The sequence below is a fragment of the Hoplias malabaricus genome, chromosome 5, assembly GCF_029633855.1.
Source record: "Hoplias malabaricus isolate fHopMal1 chromosome 5, fHopMal1.hap1, whole genome shotgun sequence".
In the NCBI taxonomy this organism is placed as follows: domain Eukaryota; kingdom Metazoa; phylum Chordata; class Actinopteri; order Characiformes; family Erythrinidae; genus Hoplias; species Hoplias malabaricus.
This window is the reverse complement of record NC_089804.1, coordinates 47797592-47819757: the sequence shown is the minus strand read 5'-3', so window position 1 is coordinate 47819757 and position 22166 is coordinate 47797592. Positions and strand designations below refer to the sequence as shown.

At 36.6% G+C, this 22166-nt stretch overlaps 1 protein-coding gene across 5 annotated transcripts; it reads left to right on the top strand.

The window, feature by feature from the left end:
- Positions 1 to 177: 177 nt before the first annotated feature.
- On the top strand, positions 178 to 8225 carry zgc:154075 (uncharacterized protein LOC556929 homolog). 5 transcript variants are annotated; one of them, XM_066672163.1, is made up of 15 exons: positions 178 to 812; positions 2498 to 2736; positions 3005 to 3109; positions 3261 to 3345; positions 3435 to 3508; positions 3766 to 3825; positions 4530 to 4637; positions 4748 to 4804; positions 4887 to 5017; positions 5518 to 5572; positions 5659 to 5751; positions 5916 to 6050; positions 6299 to 6400; positions 6497 to 6658; positions 7189 to 8225. In XM_066672163.1, the coding sequence occupies exons 2-15, from the start codon at positions 2734 to 2736 to the stop codon at positions 7306 to 7308; spliced, it is 1290 nt and encodes a 429-aa protein (XP_066528260.1). In that variant the 5' UTR covers positions 178 to 812; positions 2498 to 2733; the 3' UTR covers positions 7309 to 8225. The 5 variants fall into 5 exon arrangements, with proteins under 5 accessions (XP_066528260.1, XP_066528259.1, XP_066528263.1 ...); XM_066672162.1 differs by having other exon boundaries at positions 178 to 854; XM_066672166.1 differs by lacking the exon at positions 2498 to 2736.
- The last annotated feature ends 13941 nt before the right edge of the window (positions 8226 to 22166 follow it).

Here is a 22166-nt window from a genome sequence, read left to right as displayed (position 1 = left end):
TCTAAACCCTGTCTGAAGTGCACACATTTAAGTGTGAATCACAAGGGCCGTAATATAGATCTAGCAGCAATATGAGGCAGGACTCCTCGTATAGCATTTTAAATATCGGTTCAGTTTTATGATCTATGCCGTTTATTAAAAAGAGTGTAGAATTGACAGTCCCACCTGCAGTCCTGTGCCCACCTGAACTGCAGTTTTAACCCATGCTATTATAATGACAAAAGAGGGACACTTTTTAATGTATATTTAGTATGCATTGTGCAATATATTAACTGCTAGCAGGTTCTTTGAACGGTTATTTGTACTTTTTTGATATCGAAGGGAAATGTGAAAGAATTATTTTAGAGAAAACATTGAAAGAGTTGAAGGTAGTGCTTTTAGGTTAAACGCGGCTCTGTGCTGGCAGACTGTCTTTATTTTGTGACCACCACTCCTGTATCACTCTTCTCTGCCACACGGGCTGCCACGAGCGGTGTTCACAACTAACTGCTGGAGCCGCTGTTTAGCTGCTATGTCATACTGAGGCTGTCGGGTCGTGGTTTAATGCAAATAAAAGCTGTTTTATTTGTAAAATTTGTATGCGCTCTATACCAAAAATCTGCGGTGTGTAGCTCAATATGAGTGTGAGTAGAAGATGTTTTTTTCTTAAAACCCTGTCCCTGAGAAGGGAACCGCAGACTTTACGTACTGTCTATTATTATTAATATTATCATTCCCACTTCTCGCGCGGAGTCTCGTGACGTTGGTGCGGTGACGTAGTCGAGGAAGTACCGGGCGCTGAAGATCTTCATTCACCGAGAGAAGGAAGCGGGGTATGAAAATTGTATTGAATATAAGCGGCGGATAACTGTGCGGTAAGGACAGAGAAGAGTAGCTGTGCAGAGATGTAAATTAATCTAAATTCATGACAGAAGTGTTAAAGATTATGTGGAAATACTTGATAATGAAATTTCTGATTTTTTTTTTACTCAAGCGCCTACTTCATTAAAATTCCTAGATATTGAGTCTCACTGTTTATGTATTAGCTAATATCCCTCAGATATAATTATGTTTTGCCTGATTCTCAGTTAAATTAGCAATGCATGTGTCATGGGTAATAACTGAACATGGTTACATTTCAGTTATTTTAGAAAGAAGATATGTTTCATGTGGGGCTTATATCTGGGATGGGGTTATTGTTTGTTTGTTGTTGTTTTATTTTGGGGGGAATGGTTGGCTGTGTTTAATCACATGTGACGCTGTCAAAATGAACTATACTGAAGTAGTAAGCTGAAACCAAATAAAACAGCATTACTTCTTTTTGGACACATTCCTTATATTGATAAGCTTATCTGTAAGTTTATGTAAGGCCCAGATTGCACAGAAATCGAAATCCCCTGATATTACATCACTTTCTAGAGTAAACAAAATAGGGTTAAACTATTACCTAGAAGGAGTTTTCTGGACTTGGTGTCAATGACGATAATCCCAGAGGGATTTAAAAACTAGCCATTTTCAAAAGGCTTTACATTAAATTCCTAATCTTATAATTAGTAAATTATGCAGTAAATTTCAAGATGGTATTTCTATCTTTGTATCATGGTGAGGTCTGAACAGATTAGAAATGAACTATAGCAATAAAAGAAGATATTAAACTTTCTCTAATTTCTCTAATGAACTGAACTCATGATGATTGAGAACTTGGCCTAGTGGAAATGTGGATATGAAAACCTGCCTTTTGGGATTCAGAAGAATGAAACAATTTCATACACACAATTTCATCTCCAGGACTTACATTATATTCTTTTATTTGACAAAGTTTGATAATGAACGATTACATATATTCACCTTTCCTTCTAAAAGTAGACAATGTAATGTACCTTAAAACACTGTTGTATCTTTAAAGGTACATTTACACTGTTTGTACCTTTAGTGACAATTATGTACCTCTACGGTGCCTATTTTTGGAGAGTGTAGCTAACTAGAGCCTTAAATTATTATTTTAGGGAAAAATGAAATTGAAATTATTTGCTGCTTAGAGAGTTTGTTTTCTTATCTCACCATTGGTATTCTGAGATTTACATTGCTAGCAAGTCATTGAAGCTCATACTCAAACAAATAGTACTGTTCAAACTGAACATGCCCATTTTCACAATTCTACCACTTTATACCATTAAAATAAAATGATTTAAATCTAAAAAACCTCCATTTTATCAACTTCACCTACCACATATCTGCACTTGGTAGTTCTACAACTGTAGATTATAATCTGTTGCTCTGCATACATTGTTATCCCACTTTCATGCTCCTCTTCATTGGTCAAGATGGCGATCAGACAACAGCATAGCAGGTATTATTTGGGTGGTGGATGACTCTCTATGCTACAGTGACACTGACCTTGTTGCGGCATGTTTGTGTTGCGCTAGTAGGATTGCATTGATGCTAGAATTTTAAAACACTGTGCCCTATCACTCTCCACTCTCTTACAAACATCTACATTGCTGGTCCTTTTTTGTAGATGCAAAGTCAGAGAGAGAATCTCATCTGTTCCTGCAAAGTTTGTGGTAGTCATCCTCTAGTCCTTCATCAGATGTTACTGGATGCTTCGCACCCGACGCTGTTGACTGACAATACCTGCTTTATGGTGTTCATTTGGTAGTACAGTCAACTAAAGAACAGGGAGAAAGGGGGCTAAGAGTTATACAGAACAGATGGGCTACAGTGTGTAATTGTAGAGCTACAAAGTACTCTTTTATGGTAAGTTGAACTAGAAAAATGGATGAGGGTAGAAACAAGGACGCAAATTTAATGTCTTGGCTGATGGATATATATTGAGTTATCAAATATCAATCTTTACCTAATAAACTGCTACATATAAAATGGATAGTATATGTACAAATTTAGATCTATTTTCAGTTATGGTCCTTCATTTTCTGGTTTTCAAATAGCATTTGTCATACTATGTCACAAAGAAGCTTATTGCAGAATTGTTTAGGACTTTAAAAACTGTAGGTTTGCCTTCTAGGTTGTTGTTAAAATGCCATCACCTGTAAAAATTATTGTGGTTGGAGCTGGTAGCCGTGGTGAGACCTACACTGACTATGCCTTCACACATCCTGAACGTATGCAAGTATGTCTGATTGCTATAATCTCTTTTTCATTTGTTTTTATTTGTAGTATTAATCAAGAATTAAGTTACCAATGAAGATATAATTATACCAAAGTAAAATAATTTGCCAGTTGGCCATGAACAATTTGTCATTGTTTTCAATTTATTTTAGGTTGTAGGAGTTGCTGATCCAAGGCTTTTTGCTCGAACCAAGCTCCAGAAGCACCATAAAATTGCTGATGAAAACACATTTGATGGTAAACATGTACCCTATTTATAATGATTTTTGAATACTATCATAAATTTGCACTAATTTAAAAGGCATGGCTTTCTCTGGGATTCACAGACTGGCGCTCTGTAGTGGAGAGAGAGAAGTTTGCTGATGCAGTGTTTATCTGCACTCCTGATCGCCTTCATAAGGTTAGTACCATGAGAAAAATATATCACAGAATCAGTAAATTTTGCTCCTATTTTTGTTAATTTTACTCCTATTTTTGTAAATTTTACTCTTGAGTAGTAGCTGAGCATTTTCACTCCGTGTTTGACAGGAGTGTTGGTAGAGGAAGGGACAGTGGAATATTCTTGATAATTTTAAAATTTTAAAAGTGGTCAGAAGTAAAACTTTGTGAAGAGTGTGGGAGTTTAAATGATATGCTGCTATGGATATTGTTTTCTAGGATCCTGCAGTGGCTTTTGCAAAAAAGGGATATCATATACTGCTGGAAAAACCAATGGCTGTAAGTGGACTCATTCTTGCAAATAGCAGCATTCTGAGAATTTAAAACACTTATTTAAAAAATAGATTCCTCTCAGTATCTAACAACTTTACCTAACTGAGCAAATATAAGTAATTACTGCCAACTCAGCAACATGAATGAATATCCTTTCAGCTTCTTGTTTTGTCAGTTAAAACATAAACAAAAACTATAAGCATTGGCTTTTGTATAGCATATATTCATTCATTATCTGTAACCGTTTATCCAGTTCATGGTCGCTGTGGGTCCAGAGCCTACCCGGAACACTGGGTTCAAGGTGGGGACACACCCTGGAGGGGGTGCCAGTCCTTCACAGGGCGACACATTCACTCACACTTCACTCAAACCTACGGACACTTTTGAGTCACCAATCCACCTACAAATGTTTGTTTTTGGACTGTGGGAGGAAACCAGAGCACTCGGAGGAAACCTACGTGAACACAGGGAGAACACACCAACTCCTTACAGAGAGTCACCTAGAGCGGGACTTGAACCCACAACCTCCAGATCCCTGGAGCTGAGTGACTGTGATACTGCCTGTTGTATAGTGTATAGTGCAGACAGAAATAGTCCTAATAATAAGTATTTTCAAACTACCTAGAAAATAATTAATTTACCAAGTGAGCCAAGAAAATTTTGAGCAGTACACATTTGTAAATGTGTTTTTCTTCCACATTTGTCTTCAGGTGACTCTGGAGGACTGTACTGAAATAACAGAGGCCTGCATTCAAAGTGGTGTTATTCTGGCAGTGTGCCATGTCCTCCGATACGACCCTGTTATTACCAAAATAAAAGTAATTACATTTCAATTTCTATACAGATTTTTTTTCTGATGTTGTATGAGTGAATTGACTCATGAATGATCACGGTGACAGCTGGTGAAGAAAGAATTTCTTTGTTCTAGACTCTCATTGACAGTGGAGCCATTGGAGATTTGATCCATATTCAACATTTTGAACCGGTATGATAATAGAATTGATTGGAATAATATGTCAATTTAGTTTCTGCTGTGTGTACTATTTTCCTCTCTGCCTAATTTTCAGGTGGGATTCTATCACTTTGCTCACTCCTTTGTGAGAGGGAACTGGAGAAATGAAGCCGAAAGCTCGTTTGCACTTTTAGCCAAATCGTGCCATGACTTGGACCTTATAAATCGCTGGGCTGGAGGACGCAGGTTTGTAATGAGTACACTACATGTCCCAAAGTATTCAGATTTTCTTCTAAGTAGTACTTATTAAAGCTAACCCAAACACTGGCATGAGCGTAAGGCCACTATGCCCATTACCAAGTTTTACCTAGAGAGGTGTAAATCCCACCCAGAGTGAGGGATGTGCAGCAGTAGAACTGTAATCTTTGAAGTGGTGGAACACATCTTAGAATAAGTTAATGTGTTCCAGAACTAAATATTTAACATCAGTACCTAACCTCACTAATGCTCTTATGGCTAAAAGCTAACACATTCCCACAACAAGTTTCATTATCTTTAAATACCCTTGTTTTTAGAAGGAATGTTGGATGAGCAAGTGGCTGCTTGTGTTTGGATATACAGGTATAGGTTAAAACATTTATCTGGTTTGAGAAAAGCTAATTGTTTTACATTGACCAAAGGCTCCATTTTTTTAATTGAAATATATTTCTTTCAATTATTATATGTACATTTTTTATGATTGACAGGTGTTTAAAAGTTTCATCCTTTGGATCACTCAGTCATTTTCGAAAAGAAAACAAGGTTTGTTTTGATGTGAATGATATAAACATATTCACTGCATAAATAATGTAGTTAAACATTTGTCTGAAAAACTTTGTTGTATGTAGCCTCCAGGGGCTGCAAACCGGTGCTTGGATTGTTCTGTAGAGAGTGACTGCCCATATTCTGCAAAGAAAATCTATCTTGACAGAGTTAAAAGGGTAATATTAATTTAGTGAAATTTTTGATTATTCCTCAGCATTACATCTTCATATGTACTAATATTTGCATAACTATATTGCCTAAAACCTTGGGAATAAGCAATATATTTGGACTATTCAGCAAGAAAAAGAGGAAAATAAAATACTTGTGAAATGTGTTTTAGGGCTTGGTGAGATGGCCAGTATCAGTAGTGTGTCCTAATTCACTTCCTGATATTGAATCAGTAACTGAGGCCTTAAAAACAGGGCCCTATGGTCGCTGTGTCTACGAATGTGACAATGATGTGTGCTCTAATCAGGTGGGACATTCTTAATCAGTTCCTATTTTATTATTCAAGTGTCTCTTTTGCGTTAAATCTATCGTTTTATTTCTCCAAAAATATGCAGTATCCTTTACATTTGTTACAACTGAGACAAAGCATGCATTGATTTCATAAAATGGACTGATGTTCTCAGACTGACTTAAGTTATACTGTGGGTTAAAATGTGTCAGAAGCCTACCATATGCCCAGTGGTAAATGTGTCTTATGCTTTCCTTTCATTTCAGGTTGTGAACATGGAATTTGAGAGAGGTCTCACTGCTTCTTTTACCATGGTGGCATTTACAGAAGAAATATGTGAACGTAAAACAACCATTTGTGGGAGCAGGGTATGGCATAGTCATCATATCAAAATAATTAAAACCACAACCTTTGTTATGTTTGGTGTTAAAGTGATTTTTGACATTTCTCTGTATGTTCCTTAGGGAGAACTGACTTATAGTGAAAAAGAAATCAATGTATTCGACTTCCTTACTCAGATCACCACTAAGCATGTGGTGCAATATAACGTACCTGAGAGCTTTAACAAAGGAGGCCATGGAGTTGCAGATTATCATCTTGTGGATGCCTTCATTTCAGCTGTTGCGGTTAGTTGCATACATTTTAAATATTGCATTCCAGTGATGTTAATGTTAATTTATGTCATCCTCCAAATACTAAATCAGGTGTTCTTAAGGTGGCTTCTCCACATGGCCCCTTGATGGTCATAAGGGTGGTTCTACAAAAAGATATACTATTGCAAAGCAAAAGCAGTAGCAGATGGAGGTGTACTTGATGGCACAATGTACATACAGGACAGCATTAGATATCTTTTTTATATGTAAATGATGCTATCAATTATTAGTCTTCTGTGTTTTTTTTATACATGCCCCACAATAAATTACTGTAATTAGGTCAGATGTGTAGTGTAATTACTATTGTACTGATATACATACAAAAGTCATTGCTGTCTATTGCAACCTATCAAACTCGTAGCAGATATGTTGTTATTAAGGGGCTTGGTAGATCACTTGGTTTTTGCCCCAAAAACTGGTCAAAGACCTATTGATCAAAACATCTCAGTATTGAGGATTATTTGTTTCATGCTTTTTATAATTCCTTTTTATTCTTATTGTAGAATGAAGATCCACTGCTGATTCAGTCAGGTCCAAAAGAGGTGTTGGCGAGCCACAGATTGGTGTTTGAGGCTGAACGTGCACGCCTAGAAAACAGGGTAGTGTTATGTGCTACTGATTGACTAGAAAACAAAGACAGAAACTAAAAATCTGTAAACAAATAAAACAAAAGAAAACACTGATTTAAAAAAAAACATTAATACATGACATACTTTGTGTATGTTGCATTTTTCCATTAATAAATAATAGGTGCAAGAATTGTACACATATAGTGTGAAGGAAACCTTTGCTAATTGTCATTTCCATAGTTTTTACAATCTACAAATAATTAGAACAATTATTACTACCCTTTTTGAAGAGAGCTTTGCTGTAGTTTTAAGATGTGAGAAACTGGTTTGTAACTCCTTTATTGTTGGCATGTAGAACATTCTCCACAAGGGTGGACATTACCAGTGACACAGCACATTGTGCTTCATAAGAGCAGCATTTGCATAACTGTGACAACTGAATGTAAAATAATAATTTTAAACAGATATGATTTTTTAAGTAACCTTAAGAAATTGAAGTATACCACAGATGAAATAATCTAAATGCTTTTTGGAGCTATTGTAATATATTGTTTAAAAAGGCACTAAGCATAAATGTTATGATATTTCTGGTCAGTTTCTTGGACAATGATTAATCCTTGCCCTGGTCTATACCACATTATAAGGAAAATCCCGCCCTCCCCCCACCTTCACATACCCGATCAGAGTTTAGTTTTTCAAAAAGCATTATCCTTTTGGGTAACTAGGCCAGGGTGATTTTAGGTCAGAACAGTTTACACATTAGGCTGAAATCCACTGGAGAATGATGTGCGTGTGCTACGCAGAGGGTTGTTATGGAGACTTTGACCTTTTCTACGTGCACTCTTCCCCTGTGTTGTTTTGAAATAAGATGGTCATTTAAACTGGACTGAGCAATGCTTGTTTAATGTTAAATCAATAACACCAGTGCACCCCTTCCAACTTGAATATTGTAGTATGTTTAGTGGTAATAAAATAGCTTCTTGCATTCATTGCGTGGTTTAATGATTTGTTGAAGCTCTGCTTTGGAGAAAAGTTTCAGCTAGAAGTGGGTAAATTAGCCTAAATTGGATCTCAAGTAAAAGTACCTTCCAAAAAGCAACTTGAGATTTTCAGTTAAGGGACTGAAGTTTTTACTACATTGTTCACTTTTCGATCTAAAATGAAAAAATAGACTAGCAGTACAGATCATCTTGCTAATGTAGATTAATGAAATTAAACTCAGAAAAGGTATAAGTAACTTGGTATAGGAGTAAGTAAATAAGTGTGAAGGAAGACGTAACTATGTTAATATGTAACCGTTCAAATGTATATTAAATTATTTTCCTAAATATCCAGAATATTCCTAATACTCAAGAATGTTTAATTCTGTCAGAAGTACATATTTTCTACCAAATTAATGTACAGCAGAGATGGGGAACCTGGGGGCTGGGGTTCAGCGTGGGATGCTGATTTCCCTGCTTTGACACAACAGCTAAAGCGATTACTGAGTTGAGTTACGTTTGTTTGAACAGGAAAAACACTAAACTGTGCTGGCAACTGGCCTTCCAGGAATAGAGTTCCACACCCCTGCAATACAAAGTACAACAGGTCAACTAAACAAACCTTAACTGTAATGTGTACTTTTACAAAAGCAGATAGCTAAGCTAAAGTGCTATCAAAAGACCTGTAATATGTGGATAAACCTTGCACATTATACATTATGATGGGTAGCACCAACATTCCATTCTCTGTGGTAGTGGACTATGATCCAATAGGTGGGCAGCAGCGATTGTCTATGGTATGTGGGATTGTAACATTTGTCCTGCAGGGGGCACAATTTACATAACAAGATGCTCTAATCCTATTTAACTAGCAACAGTATTGAATGCATTTGAATGCATAATAGATTTGGTTAAAATGTAGTAAACTCAGTGTTAATGTTTTTTATTAGTCTTTGTTTCATGTGCACTGTAAAATGGTTTGTTTTAAATTTTTAAAACGTAAAACATAATTTAATGTAAAACAAGTAATTTAACTCAAATCAAAATATTAAATACCACAATGCAAAGCAAAATTTTAGATTAATAAAAAAAATGTTACAACAGTTCAAACCTCTGAAATTAAATTTTCTTTTCCTTTTTTTAACTTAAGCTTTAGAATGTCAAATGAGGTTACGGTCATGTAGCAACCAGTGCCCTTAAATACATTTAATATTATTGTTTTGCAAAAAAAAAAATATATATATATATATTCCAAATAATATGAGAACATCAAAATTATATTCTAATACTATTGTTGGAAATAGTTTAGTTTTGAGGGGAAAAAATGATGGTAATGATTGTTACATCACGGTCATCACAAAATGTATAACTTGGAACATGTGTAAGGACCACCTGGGTTGATGTTTCACTATGTCCAGTGTGAAATTCTCAGCAAAAAAAAGTCCTATGGCAAACTGTGTCAAAAAATGAAACACTGAACGAAAAATAATTAGATGTTTTACTCTGACAGCAGTGATATTGTGCCTACTCAACGGAACCCCTCAATGCTTCACTGTGAATGGGCAGGGATTAATGTCTGTATATTCAATATGTTTTTGCAACATCTCAGAAATAATGAATTGGAAATGGCTGTGCTAGTGAGTGGAGTGACATGCTTGGAAACCATCACCCTTTTTGGGACACAAAAAACAGAATTAATGAAAGTAATCATTGGATGGGAATCTTTTAAGATCCTAGATACACACTTGCATTTAACTACTGTATTTTTTCACTGACCCATCAAAGAAAGCATAGTTAGCAACTGTTAGGGTGTAGTGCATTTACTACTACTTTAGTTTTAATATCCCTTTAACAGTGATCAATGGGATTTGTACCAGTTTCACTGTTACACATGCAGACAGAATAATCCCAACCAAAATCATGTCTTTGATTATGAAGGTGTTTTTTTTTTCCATTTGAATGAGGGGGTTTGAGCTGAATAACTTTTACAGAGTTAGGGCAGGGCTGAGAGGAAATGATATTTACTATATGTGAGTATGTGTCATCATGAGCAGGAGTAAAGTTTGGAAGTAATATCTGTTATGACTCATGAAATACAGTTGCCTCCTGATGAAATTCTAGAGGTCCAGCCAGTTTCTCTGAGATTTTCAGTAGCATCTTCATGAAATATTTATTTATGAGTTCCACTCATATTTGAAGCATTATAATATAAAATAGTAAATTTAAGCAGAAGGCAGTTATTACTAAGTATAACCTGCATTAAATTGAAGATGGCACATGAACATGTTTACTGATCAGTTTCAATATGTATTACTGCGACATATTGCGCAAAGTTAGGGCAGGAGCATGTTTTCTTCTGTGATACATCTACTTTCCTTTTAAAAATGCTTAAACATCATGTAGGGACTAAAGACTCCAATTGTTTCAGTTTTGAATGCATGTATTTTGCCATTCCTATGTTGCATAAGTCTTCAGCAGTGCAAACAAATAGGGCTAGTGTTGCATTACTTGCTGATAATGTGCAGCAGATTTCAGTGAGAGATAGGTCTGGATGGCAGGCAGGCTACTCTAAAACCCACACACACATAACATGGTCGTGTTGTTGTAAGACTTGCACAATGTGGCTTGGCATTCCCACATTGACATAAGAATGGATGTCCTTGAAGAATTTATATTCTAGAGGCAGGGTACATTGCTTCCAAATGAGGGCATATCTTTAATCTCTAGTGCTAACTTCACACATGTTCAGTATGGCCATGTCATGGGCACTAACACTCCCAAACCCATGAAGTTTTAGAACTTGTTGCTGGTAATGATCTGGATGTTTCTTTTCTTCTTTGGGCCAGAGAACATGACCTCTATATGAATTATCTTATGGTTGACATTATTGGGCACTAGAGAAGGGGAAATATCTAAACTAATTACTAATGAACAAAATACTCATTAACTAATATGGTTTGTGAACATTTCAAAACCTTTGCTGGATCATTCTGTTGTTAGGAATGAAACATTGTAATATTGGAACTATTAAAAATGATGTCATTCTCACTGAGTCATTGTATTAGTCTTGGGCAAATATGGTGGGTGTAGGCAAATGTTAGTTCAGTCGTTATAATCTTTAAAGAAAAATATAATTTACAATACAAATGCTGAGCTGGAGAAATGCGCAGGAGTTAAAAGAGAATGAGTTTTACTGTAAAACACGAGTGTGTAAGTGAGCGTGAGTCACAGGATGTAGGCCATGGGATGAGGGAGGAATGAAAGGAGGGGGCTGTAACCTCTGTGGATTCCAAAACAACCTGCTGCCAGTGATCTGGGTGGAAATGTGAAGGTCTGAATCCACAGGCTTCCGCACTTACACCGGATACTCCACACATGAGTAAGCACTCCTTCACACACAGGCTGTTTTATCTGCATTGGCCTTGAATAATGATGAAAACATTCAAATCCTCAAGGATTGATCCCTGGGAGTGAGGCAACACTTTATTAATAGTGGAGATAATGGACACAAGCAGGGCTTTTTTTGGCTTTGTAGAATACGTAGGCTGCATCTAAAACTGTTTACTGCTTAAATACATGTTGTTCACACTACAATATAACTACATGCTTTTCTCCCTGAACTGTGTCTGGAAAATGTTACAATTGCCCATTTGTGTCTGTTTTGTTTTTTTAAATCTGATGCTGAGGCCAAAAATGTTGTCAAAATGAATTAACTTGCGTAACACATTGTGTGCTAGCTGACTCACTCTGTAGTATGAGTAGGGAGAGTGGGGTGTGCAGTCTTGCACAGTTTGCTTTTGCTTAATAATTTAAAAAAACATTTGAGAAAAAAATTTAGTAAGAGTGGAGAATGTTAAAGGAATTTATGTACACAAAAAATAAACAGGTTGGGAAACTTAAAAAACAAATTGGGATTAAATATGACAAACTAAATATGACACATAACCACTAAAACTGTCATTAAACAGTGGTGGACAAAGAGCACAAACCATGTACTTGAGTTAAAGTACAGATACTCAAGGTAAAATATTACTCCAGTTAAAGTAGAAGTCCTCATTGTAGATCTCCATTTGAGTAAAAGTACTAAAGTATTTACCTTCAAATATACTTAAGTATCGAATATAAAAGTACCATGATTTATTATGGTTCTAATGTCTTATTATAATTTTTGTAACAAGACTCATGCTTAACACATTTCAGGTGAAAAGACTAAGGTTACTCTTGGTTCCCCAGTCTTTTAATAGATGAATTAGTCTGACATAGATGAACACAGCAGAAATGGCAAAAGATTAAATACTACTTAAGATGTCATATAAACTATTATATACACACAAGGTGCTGCCCCTCCAAACCAACGGAGTTAGCTTTATTCTGAGTATTAAGCCCAGTTTATGCTTCTGTGTTGAACCTATGCTCTAGGCAGCATGGCCTGATGTGCACCTCTCCAGAAATGTAGGTCATTGTGTCTACGCAGACCACAATGAATATGAATGGTCTGCAGTCGAACGAGCGATTTGTAAAACTAATACCACTACACCACTACACTACACTACATAAGGTTGAAGAAGATATTTGAGATTCAGCCCTAGTGATTTGGGGGTGTAATTGCAGGATGACGCAGACGCACAAGTATAAGCATAGGAAACTTGTGCAACCTACGGCATAGACTCTGCATTGAGTCAAAGCAAAAGCATTAATTGGTATTTAGTGTGTTCTCTGAACTAGAGCATAGTTTTTTACTCATTTAGGAACGCTAAGTAAGAAACAGGTCTCAGAATTGCAGAAATAGCTCAAACTATACTCTGCAACTATGTAGACAAAAAGAGCTTAAAGGAAATAAACATAAATCTCTTTATATAGAGAGATGGATAAATAATAACATTTTGCTTGTTAGGCAATTACAGAATGAAAATGGACTTATGAAGAATTTCTTACAAAATATTTCCTGATACTCCTAAAGAATACTCTCTTGTTTTTGATACTATACCAAATGGTGCTACAATACTATTATATAATGCTCTAAAGGGGAAGAAATGTATTGTCCATAAGTCTAATATATATATATATAATATTAATAACTAATTTCCCAATATACACTGGAAATCAACATGGAAAGGAAACAAGTTTCCTTAAAAATTCTGGATAGATTCAACCCAAACAATTTATATATCAGTAAATATAATAAATAGTTAACATTACTTTTTGTGCAGCCATCTTGAAGAATCCATCACCCACTGGTTTTGGGATTGTAGATACTATAGATTCTTCTGGGTTGACTTAAGTGTTTACATAAACAAAAAAATTGATAAAGACTTTTCTTTAAAAATGTAACATGTCCTCTTTGGAGCATCCAGGATTGACTGACCTAAGCCTAACAAAACATGTATTGTTGACTGTCTTTTATATTATCAAAGTACCATATTCACACTTGTAAATTTAACAACCTGAAACCAAACTTTACCATTTTGATGCCCTATGCTAAAAATTACTTGAGAATTCTGGAACATTTCAAAAATGTTAAGGCCAGAAAGACTCTATGTAACGAGTGCTGTACACGAAGATTAATGTACTGATCATTGAGCACTTTTTGTAAACGTTTTGTTTTTGTTTGTTTTTTTCCCTTGTTTGTTTTGTAACATTTGTAGTTTGTAATACTATTTTCATCCCAAATAATTTTGTTAATTCATAACGGTTCTAAGAACTGAAGTTGATTGCTTACAGTCTCAAATTCACACAACATTTGATTAAAAATAAAACATCTGGCTTTGGTATTATTGGTTGATTTGTTCAGACATGTTACAGTTTTATCCACACATAAACCAAAAGGAATGGCAGGTTCCCATAATGTAGTGGAGTAAAAAATAATATATTTGACTCTGTTACAGTCAGAGCTGTTTTAGTCCAAAAGATATTCAGATCTGAAAAATTCACATTTATGTCCACCTTTACGCTGTAAGAAGAGAGCACTGGACTGAAAGAAAATGTAACCATAAAAAAACTTCTTTCTTTGAAAAGGAAATCAGCAAATTTAACCAGCTTTGCAACTCAGAATGGTACTTACCTACTGTAACTTGTACTGTAATTTTAAAAAAATCAATTGTGTGATTTTTTTTAATATATATTGTTAATTACCATTCTTACAGTTTGAATACAAATATATGATAATTTATAAAATATATACAGGGAGAAATTTTAAATTTCAGAAATCCCAACAGTTATATATAATTACTGCATGCCCTATATTTGCTGTGCGTCCTTGTCTTTTGTATTCCACGCAGTTTTTCTCTGCCTCTGCCCCCTCTGAGAGAAAGCCACTTTTGGAGTAGATTAATGTGTTGGCCTTTTCCTCACAATGCCCTGCGGAAGGAGCCGTGCTGGGGGCTCAAACCTCATGGCCTTTCTGCCGCCTGGAACCCCGGGTAATTGAGTTGCCCATCCTTCTATTGCCGTATCCCAGGCAAAGCACCGTAATTATGCCTTTCTTTTCTAAGCCGCTGCCTCACTGGCCTTTCATAGCCACTGCTTACCATGAACTCATTTGTTTTTGTCCTCAAATCACGTTAATCCTCACTGCTTCCTTGCCCACTCATTTAGTCCAATGACTTTGTCTCTGTTGCAAATTCCCAGGCATCCTGGGAAAGAGTGTGTGCCTTGAGGAAAGGTTTTGTTAGGGTTTTCTGGGTACTACGTTTTATTTGTCTGACACTTTGTACCACAAATCCTCACGATTAAACCTGTATTTAAAGCATTGGATTGTACAATTTTTTTTTATGTCACACTAATAGCGTTAATATAAAGCTAAACAATTTCTTCATGAGTACAGCAGATCCATGATTCAATATTTATTGTAATAAGGACAGAGAAATACACAGCTACACTGCAAAATGAATTTCTTAATCTGCACTATACTTCTCAGACTACATAAATATGCCGTAACATTAAAACAACCAGGCTAATTTTTTGTATGTCCCACTTGTGCCACCACTAAATTGTCAAGGCAAAAAAATAAATAAATAAAAACTGTGGAGGTGTTTTATGTTTATCTGGTGCCCAAATGTTTAGAGCAGATCTTAAAGGTGTGCTGAGGGGCCTCCATGAATTTTGGGTTTCCGAGGAAAGTATTGCAGGAACATCACAGTGAATACTTCAACTAACTTTCCAACCATACTGCATTCTGGTGCCAGCTCTTCCTCATGTTTCTCTCTCTCTCTCTCTCTCTCTCTCTCTCTCTCTCTCTCTCTATCTCTCTCTCTCTCTCTCTCACACACACACACACACACACATGATGCAAAGGAAAATGTGATTCACCAGACACCCCCCACCCCATTGATTGATGTACAACATCAGTTGCTCAAAAGTCCATGTTCTCTGTTGTCGTATTTTGCGCTTCATAATACACCACACATTTTCAGTGGGAGACAGGTCTGGACTGCAGGCAGACCAGTCTAGTACCCGCACTCATTTACTACAAAGCCACGCTGCTGTAACACCTGCAGAATGTGGGTTGGCATTGTCTTGCTGAAATAAGCAGGGGCATCCCTGATGGTAGCATATGTTGCTCCAAATCCTGTATGTACCTTTCAGCATTAATGGTGCTATCACAAATACACTTATCCACTTTGCGTCAGTCCATCTCAGATGAGCTCGGGCCCAGAGAAGCCGGCGGCATCTCTGGGTGTTGTTGATATATGGCTTTCGCTTTGCATGGTAGAGTTTTAACTTGCACTTGTAGGTGGAGCGACGAACTGTGTTCACTGACAATGGTTTTCTGAAGTGTTCCTGAGCCCATGAGGTAATATCCGTTACAGAATGATGTTGGTTTTTAGTGCAGTGCTGCCTGAGGGATTGAAGGTCACAGGCATTCAGTGTTGGTTTTCGGTCTTGCCTCTTACTTGCAGAGATTTCTCCAGATTCTCCCTTAAACTTTTGATGATATTATGGACAGTAGATGATGAAATCTCTAAATTCCTCGTAATTGTACGTTGAGAAATGTTGTTCTTAAACTGTTGGACGATTTGCTCATGCAGTTGTTCACAACATGGTGAACCTCGCCCCATCCTTGCTTTTGAACGACTGAGCCCTTAGGGGATGCTCTATTATAACAAATCATGACACTCACCTGTTTCCAATTAACCTGTTCACCTGTGGTATGTCCCAAACAGGTGTTTTTTGAGCATTCCTCAACTTTCTTTTCTTTTGTTGCCCCTGTCCCAACTCTTTTGGAACATGTAGCAGGCCACAAATTCAAAATAAGTAAATATTTAAAATAAAAAGTTTATATGTTTGAACATTAAATATCTTGTCTTTGTAGTGTATTCAATGAAAAGCATTTGCAAATCATTTTGTATTCTGTTTTTATTTATGCTTTACACAACATCCCAACTTCAGTGGAATTGAGGTTGTAACAATTTTTAACCATAGCCAGCATTAACTTTCCCACAGTTTGTCCTACAGCTGGTATTTGACGGAATCACACCAGACGAGCTTCAAAAACATCAGCAAACCTTGGGCCCTTGTGAACCATTCACCAGTTCATTGATTATCCTTCCTTTTGTATTTTTGTAATAGTAACCAGGGCATACCAGAAATAACCCACAAGATCTGCCGTTTTGTATATGCTCTGACTCTATCCTTACTCTTGTCCATTTTCCTGCTTGCAATAAATTAAGAAATGACTCTTTATTTGCAGTCAAATGTTAACCACCCATTGACAGATACCTCTGTAATGAGATAATCAAAGTTTTCGAGCACACACACATATGGGTGTGTGTGTACACACCTAAATGACAAAGAAGAAAATAAGGAACAATATATATATATATACATATTCTATATTCTCTGTAATTTATTCTCTGTAACGTCTTTGCTGCATTAACAGCCTTTAACTTTCTGGCTTCAGCTTTACCACTTTCAAGTGGTAGAAGAAGCTTATAATGCCTGGACCTCCTAAAATCTTTATGAATCTTTACATATTCTGTAGATGTTGACAGAACCAGACAGTGTCAATAATACAAAAACATATTTCCATCAACACTACACTGACAGCCCTAATGTTTAACTCTCATTTTCAAATCAGATCCCTAACTAACAAGTATGTAGAATTACAGAAACATGTAAGTTAACATGGTGTGACATACTGTGAGTGCATCGGTCACATGATACATAACATTAGGGAGTAAATAAGCAAAAGACAGTCATTTTTTATAATCACTGAAAAAATTGCTGTGGAGCCTCTGAGATGTCATTACAGAAAATATTTCCAGCCTTTAAACATTTATTTGATTTTTGAACAATTTATTAAAATGAGGTAATGCATATTAAACAGAGCATGTTATGAAACTAGGTAAACAAATGATCAAATTGGAGGGAAAGATTAAACTGAAAGAACATTTTCTAGATTACTCCCCTCATTTCAGATCTAAATTTCAGCCCTTCATATGCCACACATTTGCATATTTCTAAACAACTGTGTGCATGTATACGTCACTCTGTGGTGAATGTATATGAAGCATGTGTGAGTGTGTGTGTGTGACCCAGACACTGTGCTATAGTGGTGCCATGAAGTGACAGGGGCTGCCAGTGTTTCTGTGTCACTCCACCCTTGTAGGCCTGATTGGAGCTGCTGGTTACAAAGGCTCTTACTCACTGGAAAAATGCAGTGGGTGTCCTGAGCCACCACAGCCTACTACAACAATAAAGAACAAAGCTACTCAACAGCCCAGTCAGGTTCCACCACCTAAACACTCAGCTCTATCATGCAATAAAAAGAAGGATGTTTCTTCATGCCAAAGCATTTAAAGGATCTTGTCTTTCAACCAATATGAGTTCCCTATCTGTATAAGAATGGGAGGTGTTTTGTGAAGTGGACCATTGACATCTAATGACATCTATTTGGTACAATATATGACACCCTTTCTAATTAGTGATGTAATTAGCTGCTTCATGGTGTATTCACTGGCCATGGAACTGAGGTCCAAATGTCACCATATTCATTTCCAGTGTGGATTAGCGGGGTGTAAAGCCCTCCGCACTAAGCGATGGAGCATTGTTACCACATTATATGGAGCACCATTCAATGTCTCTGAGATAAGATGAAATACCATTTGTGACACCTGTGCCTGATCTGATTATAGTTCTTGTGACCAGGAGTGGATGCATTGTATGCCTTTTCCATAAATGGGGCCTTAATGAATTTTCTGGGACATGCTTTGTTCAAATTACCACAAGGATCCAACAATACAGCAGCGTCATACAATATACAGCCCTATCTAAACTGCCCTGTTGAGAATGACAAGTGTCAGTCTGTTCCCTTAAATTAGTATGAGCCTTCATCTTCATCTTGAGTGCACCACCTTGTAAAGCAATCGGGGCGGTTTGTTCATTATGGCGATGGGGTGACACACCACCAAACTATTCATTCTACTTCATTAAACCCATGGCTCTGTATTAACTAAGTTCTACCAGACAGTTTGTCCTGCCACTAAGTTTCACAGTCCAATCAGCATTAGATTTTGTTCTATACAGTCCCGCCTCTTTTTTGGGCGATTTCAAGATGGTGGAAAATTACCCCAGACTCCTCTCATAAACTCTCACGTTAAGGCCCTTTTATTTTTTATTTTTTTACTGCAGAGCCTTCAGTACATTCTCAATGGGTTTTGGGAGGGCTCACACCAACATATTTTAATCATATAGAAGGAGAGGCATGTCCCAAAGGGGCCCCCAACTCTATTTCCTACATTGCTCACTATGTAGTGAAGTATATAGTGAATAGGGCACTGATTAATTTTGGTCACAAATCTGTACAGATACACAGAGCAGCCAGAGCCATGTAGAGAGAGCAGCTAGCAATCTGGTCAGTATGACTTCCATAAACTTCACAATACAGTGCTCTTTATTCTGGAACTCCTACACCTAAAATAAAATATCTGAAGAGTGAACATTTTGTAGAATTTTATATGAGTACTGATAAAGCTGGTCTCTCCTCAAAGTATCTGTGAGGGTGACTCAATGCCAAATTATTTATTTATGAACACAGTTGAATTTTGATTCGCTTTAGAGGGAATGTAACGTTAATAAAGAAGGCCTTTATACTGAACTCCTGGTTAATGCTCTTCACAATCACAGTACGGTATGTAAATAAAGAGAAAGCTTTATGAATCTAGTGGTTACTGGTGGCATTTCTACAGGAGGTGACCACAGAAATAAAACTCTTCAATGTTAGATGACACTGTCAAGTTAGATTCCAGAATAATCTATACTGTGCCATGTGCCAATTGTCTAGATTGCTAGCTCTTAATTTGTCCAGTGAACAAGTCACCTTAGCAGTTATAGCAACAGCTGCCCAACCCCCTGACAGATTTGGCAGGATCCGCCAGTTTGTTTCACTTTGATAAGCCTCATCTTTGCACTCTCACATAAACAAGTGACAAGAATAGTGATTGGAGATATGCAGAAGTTGTAAAGAAATGAAAACAACATGTTTCTACTTGACATAGAAACCAGAAATTAAAATCACATTTTTGTGGGCTTGTAGGCACCAGATATGCAAAAAATTGATGTGAAAATACGCTGAAAAAGAATGTTAATAATACACCCCTTTAACAGAAATGCTCCAACATCGAGTTTAAATCCATCCGAAAATAACATAAGAGGCTATTATGACAGCACAGAGGGACAAACTCCCTATCAGCACCCATTACTTAAGAAAAGCATTTAAATATATATTGTACATGAAGAATTTCTTCCGTGATGTCTTTTCTGGTTACATGTTTTGTGTAGTTTATGGATACTAAATGATCAGCAGGACCTTTTGATATAAAAGTTTTCATCCACCCACACAGCCATCTTATTGATATTTCCAGATTTGCAGCGGGAAGAAAAAGGATCTCTGGGCCCTTGCTGAAAAGAGAGGAACAACTGTGATATTTCAGTCCCACAGTCATATGGTTTTATTTGGTACTTGGTCAGTTTTGTGTCATGAAATAGTAATAAAGCACAGAGTCACTGCTTAAGCCATCTGTGGTTTTCAGATGCTGATCCACAATTACCAAGGATCACTCAGTTCTGACCACACACCCTCGGGTCCATTCTGGAGAGACGCAATATTCCAGACCTGACATGTCCCCCAGCTGATTTTAAGGTTGTTATGAGTCCCACTGGATGCTGAATATTCTGGACTAACCTGGCTTTACAGGGAGCCAGATAGTTCCATGTAAAAAGCTGACATTGCTGATATTAATTCTACTTTAAATTGAGACATCACTTTCTGTTTTACTTTCTAATTGTGAAATTCCAGCTGTAATCTCAGTTGTAAAGCTTAAGACGGGATATGATGTAATATAAATTATATTATTTGGTAACAGCTACAGACCTAACACTTATGTTATGTAGTTGTGCGAGTACAAAACCTTTTATTTAAAAGTACTCTGCAAAAGTCAGATTATTTGTATAATTCCCAGTCTGAATGCCTATTACATACAATTTCTGAGACAAATATATATGACTCAGATCAGGAAATCAAAGATAATCAGGAAATCAAAGAACAGCTATATAAAATATTGATAAAAAAGACAAACAACTTCAGATGTTTTTCTGTGAAAAGACAACTCAAAAATAAGGTTCTGTGAGTTTCAATAAAGGGTTACAAAGAAACAGCATTAGTCAAACAGTTGCTTATCAAGAAAAGAAGCTTTTCATGTTCTCAGGGCCATGGGCTGGCAACCCCAGAGCCCATACCAAAACATCATTGAAAATGGTTGTACATACTTTGGTCTGAAGAAGCTGAAAGTATAAGCAACTTCAAACCAACAGCCATGAAGATTTTTTGAAAAATGAAAAAGAAGACTCCACTATTGGAACAAGTCTGTAATACAAGCAAAGTGGGGAAACTAAAACTGGTGTGATATTTATTTGTTGATGCTTCTGTATAACTGAAAATATATATCTAATACCTGGAAATGTAATAATTTAATGGTAGCCTGATGGTAAATTGTACAGGACAGGACCCTTGAGATGTTAAGAGGTTATTCATATGCCTTATACATGAATCATAATAAGAAATCTAAGATTTTTAAAGCAGTTTTTTAGGGAGTGGTGGATGACTCAAAATGATGTGTATTTGATAGAAGTTTAGAGAGGTTCTGATATACTATCAATGGCACTAGCAGCTGTGTGTGGGACTGAAACCCAGCGACAGGAAGTGAGTTGACCCTTCTCATGGGAGTTTGGCCGGACACAGTGTAACCCCCACAGCTCCCAGCCATTCAGAAACATTGTCCCAGTCCTAAGGGAGACGATGGCCATAACAATGACTGAGCAACAATTGGGTCAAAACGATAATTAAAATGTTGTTCACTTAATATGCGTTTGCATTCACTGAAAAAGGGTTAGAAATGTAATTTTCTCACCACCATGCTAAAAGATATTAAAATATTAAAGGGGAAACATCTCCTCTTCCTCTTTCAATAATATTATAAGTCCTACTGCTCTAAGTCTGTGACAGAGTGGTTGTGAAAATGCAAACCAGGCTGATTTCACTTTCATTTCGAAAACTTTCTGCCTATCATCTCGACAGTAAACCTGGCCACACAGTTGATTAAACACTTCCTGGGAGTCATGTATAAAGGCTTAAAGCATCACACTTGGCTCTTTTTCTCTTCTTCACCACCTCTGCTTATGTAGGAGTAACTATAAACTGTTTGGCAGAATGTTTTTAGATAAAGACTGGGCCGCGGAGCCCACCCTGAAGGGTTTGAAAATTACATTTCAAATGTACGGTCATAGAACACAAATGCATAACAGTGTAATTATCATTTTGACACAGTTTTGTTTAAATGTATTTATTTATTTTACATTGCCATTTTGCATGTTACATTTTCATTTTCATTTTTGTACTGAGATGGTTCCATAATCATGAGGACCATAGCCATCAAG

What these genes read in the sequence shown, in the direction of transcription:
- zgc:154075 (XM_066672163.1), top strand. An exon ending in CTCCTGATCGCCTTCATAAG is followed by an intron (nt 3,509 to 3,765) that starts GTTAGTACCATG and finishes ATTGTTTTCTAG; the next exon opens with GATCCTGCAGTGGCTTTTGC. An exon ending in ATGATGTGTGCTCTAATCAG is followed by an intron (nt 6,051 to 6,298) that starts GTGGGACATTCT and finishes CTTTCATTTCAG; the next exon opens with GTTGTGAACATGGAATTTGA.